We start from the raw sequence: 3,359 nt of genomic DNA, 5'->3' as shown, positions 1-3,359 counted from the left end.
AAAAGAGGCTGGGAGACAGTGATCAGTGGTTAGGAGCTTGGGCTGCTATTCCAGAGGATGTGGGTTTTCTTTCCAGCACCCACATGGTGCTTATTTCCAGTCCCAGGAGATCTGATGTCCAGAGACCAGGCACATATGTGGTAAAGAATCCATACACATAACATTAAAACAAGAGGCTGGACCTTCCTTATTTATTTATTTATTTATTTATTCATTCATTCATTTATTTATTGGTGTGCATCTCCCTATTTTTATTGGATATATATGTTGAGGAAGAGGAGAAAAAGTAAGGAAAACATTAGAGACAGCAATAAAAACAGACTGCCAATAAGATGTATGGGTATAATTGAAGACAGTCACATAAAGATGGAAAGTGATTCACCAATCAACTTTGCCACGAGAATTGAAAAAGCAGAGGAACAAGAACAAAATGAACCCACACAAGTATATACTTGAGTTGGTGCTACCCTGAAAGGCCTCCTCTGCCTCCTACAATTACTTCAAAGTCTCCTGGGAAGCCAGTAAAAGCTATGGAGAGGGCAGATGAAGGGGCTGCCTCCTTTCACAGGACAATGCACAGAGCAGATCACAGGAGATGGGAAAGCAGAATATACTCTGAGATCAGACACAGCCTGGCCCTGTGAGTGTCCTTCAGTACGGGGGGGGGGGGGGGGGGGGGGGGGGGGGGTGTAGGGAGGGGGGAGGCCCTGAGCCAGGAGAAGAAAAGCAGAGAAACCAAGAGGATCTAAGGACAAGATGAGGTCCATAGCCAGGGACTGCCACCTCCTGCAGGGCAGGGTAGGTAGGAATAAGCAGGCCCTATGCTCTGGGGCATTTTACAGAAACAAACCTACTTTTTCTGGAGAAGCCATATTGGGGAAAGGCAAGTTATCTGAATGTTCGACATTCTGTCTTACAAAGCCCTTTAAATTCAAGAATGAGGCTCTCAGAGAGAAACCACTATGCACATAGAAGCTGTCTCCAAAGCTGGAGCTGATCCAACCTTAGAGGAGACAGACCCAGTGAGTGTGCGTCTGGAGCCGCTGCAGAGGGTGGGAGCACAGTGCAGCCTATGTGGTTGCTCCAGACCTTCCCCAGCTTAGCTCCGGGAGAGGGACTGGAGTCTGCCAGAGAGCAGGAAAAGCTAGATTTCTGAGTGCTATGAGCTTTCCACAGGGCTGGGGAGTCCACAATGACCAGATTCAGTCTGCAAGAAATCCTTAGGACATCTGCCCAAGGTTAAGTGAGAGGATCAAGGTCTTTTCCTTGCTTCTAGAGAGTTTTTTTCTACATAGACGCCAAGAAGGCTGGCCTTCCAGTTGCTATCCTTGCAGAAAAATAATGGCGAGCCAAGTTTAGTAGGTCATGTCTATAATCCCAGCACCCAGGAGATAGAGGGACTAAGATCAGAGGTTATAGATCATCTAACACCATAAAGTTGACCTCTAACCTCCACATGTACCACCACCATCAAGCATGCACATAAAAGTAAATAAAACAAAAAAAATTCAATTCCACTTTAGTTTACAAATATATATGTGTGTGTGTGTGTGTGTGTGTGTATGTGTTTATGTGTATTTATGTACTTATGTGTATTTATGTATTTATTTCAGACATATTATGGATATGTCTGAGATAGAAGGAAAAATCATATAGACCTAATTATTCCAAAGGTGGAGGCTAGGATTAAGTAATTTAAGACATTTCCAGGGAAGTCTTAATGTAATAAGCAATGAGATGCTTGCCCTTAAACAGTAAAACTAACATAAAAGACTAATTTGAAAAACTGCAAATCTCCTGGAAATCTAAATCAGAAGTTAGGGACCAGCTGGTCAGGGAGTCCCTGTTTGAACTCACAGAAGCTAGGAGGGAAACGTAATTTTTAAAAATTGACCTTACTTTCAACAAACAGAAAATAAGGTGCTAGTGATATTCTGATTTTAATGTTGAAGTCACACCCCTTAGCTCAGGGTAAGGGAAAGAATAAAAAAAAAAAAAAAAAAAAAAAAAAAAAAAAAAAAAAAAAAAAAAAAAAAAAACAGAGGAAAACAGCCAGGTTAATAGATGTTTAAAAATGAGCATATAAAAAATATCTGGGATCATCTACCCAGCTCACAATGGACAGCTATTTGAAACAACAAAAGTATACCTTCTATGAAACTAATGTGCTCTCATTACAGACAAGAGCTGTAGCTAGCTATTGACTGAGAAGAGGTCTTGTGTATCCCAGGCTAACCTTGAACTCTTGACCTTCCTGCCTCTATATCCCAATGAGGGGATTTTGCTGTGTACCATTATTCTCAGTTTACTGGGTGCTGGAAATGCATGCTAGGTGAGCACCCTGATCCTGCAGTGTCTTTTAAATACTTATCTATTTTAGATGGGATAGTAACAGTGCCTTCTATTAAAGTTTCCAGTTCTCACTAAGGATGTGGTTGAAATGCCTATCCATCTATCTAACCATCAATCCATATATCCAATCCATCTTTTTATTCAATTATCGACCTATCCATCCATCTATCCACCCATCCATCTTTTCATCTACCTATCCAGCTAGCCAGCCAGTCATCTATCCATTATCTCTCTATCTTTCTAGCTATCAAAACAGGGTCTCATATTTCCCAGGCCAACCTCAAACCCCTGGTCCTTCTGCTTCTACCTCCCCAGTGCTGGGATTGCAGGTATGCACCACACCATACCCAGTTGATGTGGTGCTGAAGATAGAACCCCAGGGCTTTATGAATGCTCAATTAGCATACTACAAACTGAGCTCCATGCCCAGCCCTCTGGAGTGGCTTTTAGAATGTTGTCCATTTCAGATGGGATAATAACAGTGTCTTTGTTCTCCACTGGACTTTATACATCATCTGTAAACTCCTGAGTTCTCTGCAGTCACTGAGAACCAATTCTTCATGCCCTGGTTTATGCCTCAACTCTAGCAGTGTGTCTGTGTGCCAGGCTCTCACTGGGGACAATTCAGATGTCCTCTAGCCTTTAAGGAAATGCAGAAATCATGTCTACTCACATGTCACACAGACCATGGCAGTGCGCACACAAAGGTCCACCATCAGCTCGAAATGCTCAGGCACTCGGGACACAATGGCTGGGATGATGATCTCAGCCGCAACATAGAACTGGAGAGCATATGTGAAGAAGATGCCTACGGAGTACAGCAGCTTCACGGACTGGTACAACCTGCAGAGAGTGGGTGCTCTCAGGAGACTGATGGTGCACTCTGACAGCCCTGGACAGAGCCCAAGCCTGCCTCTGCACCCTGGAGACGACAGGAAAGGTCACCAACCCACACAGTCTTCAGACTGAGAAGTTTTATGCCTTGCTCTCTCTCCTCCCCCCTCCCC

At 43.6% G+C, this 3,359-nt stretch overlaps 1 protein-coding gene across 2 annotated transcripts in view; it reads right to left on the bottom strand.

Moving 5' to 3' along the window:
- Window positions 1–3,359, bottom strand: part of Slc36a1 (solute carrier family 36 member 1) — a 36,874-nt gene that overhangs the window by 5,096 nt on the left and 28,419 nt on the right. For both annotated transcript variants that reach the window (XM_031352521.1, XM_031352520.1), the window contains exon 10: window positions 3,026–3,195. In XM_031352521.1, the coding sequence (XP_031208381.1) occupies window positions 3,026–3,195 (170 nt within the window). The remainder of the gene's footprint in view (window positions 1–3,025; window positions 3,196–3,359) is intronic.

The sequence above is a fragment of the Mastomys coucha genome, unplaced genomic scaffold, assembly GCF_008632895.1.
Source record: "Mastomys coucha isolate ucsf_1 unplaced genomic scaffold, UCSF_Mcou_1 pScaffold5, whole genome shotgun sequence".
NCBI classification, from domain to species: domain Eukaryota; kingdom Metazoa; phylum Chordata; class Mammalia; order Rodentia; family Muridae; genus Mastomys; species Mastomys coucha.
Note: the sequence above shows the minus strand (reverse complement) of the source record. Positions and strands in the feature narration are given on the sequence as shown.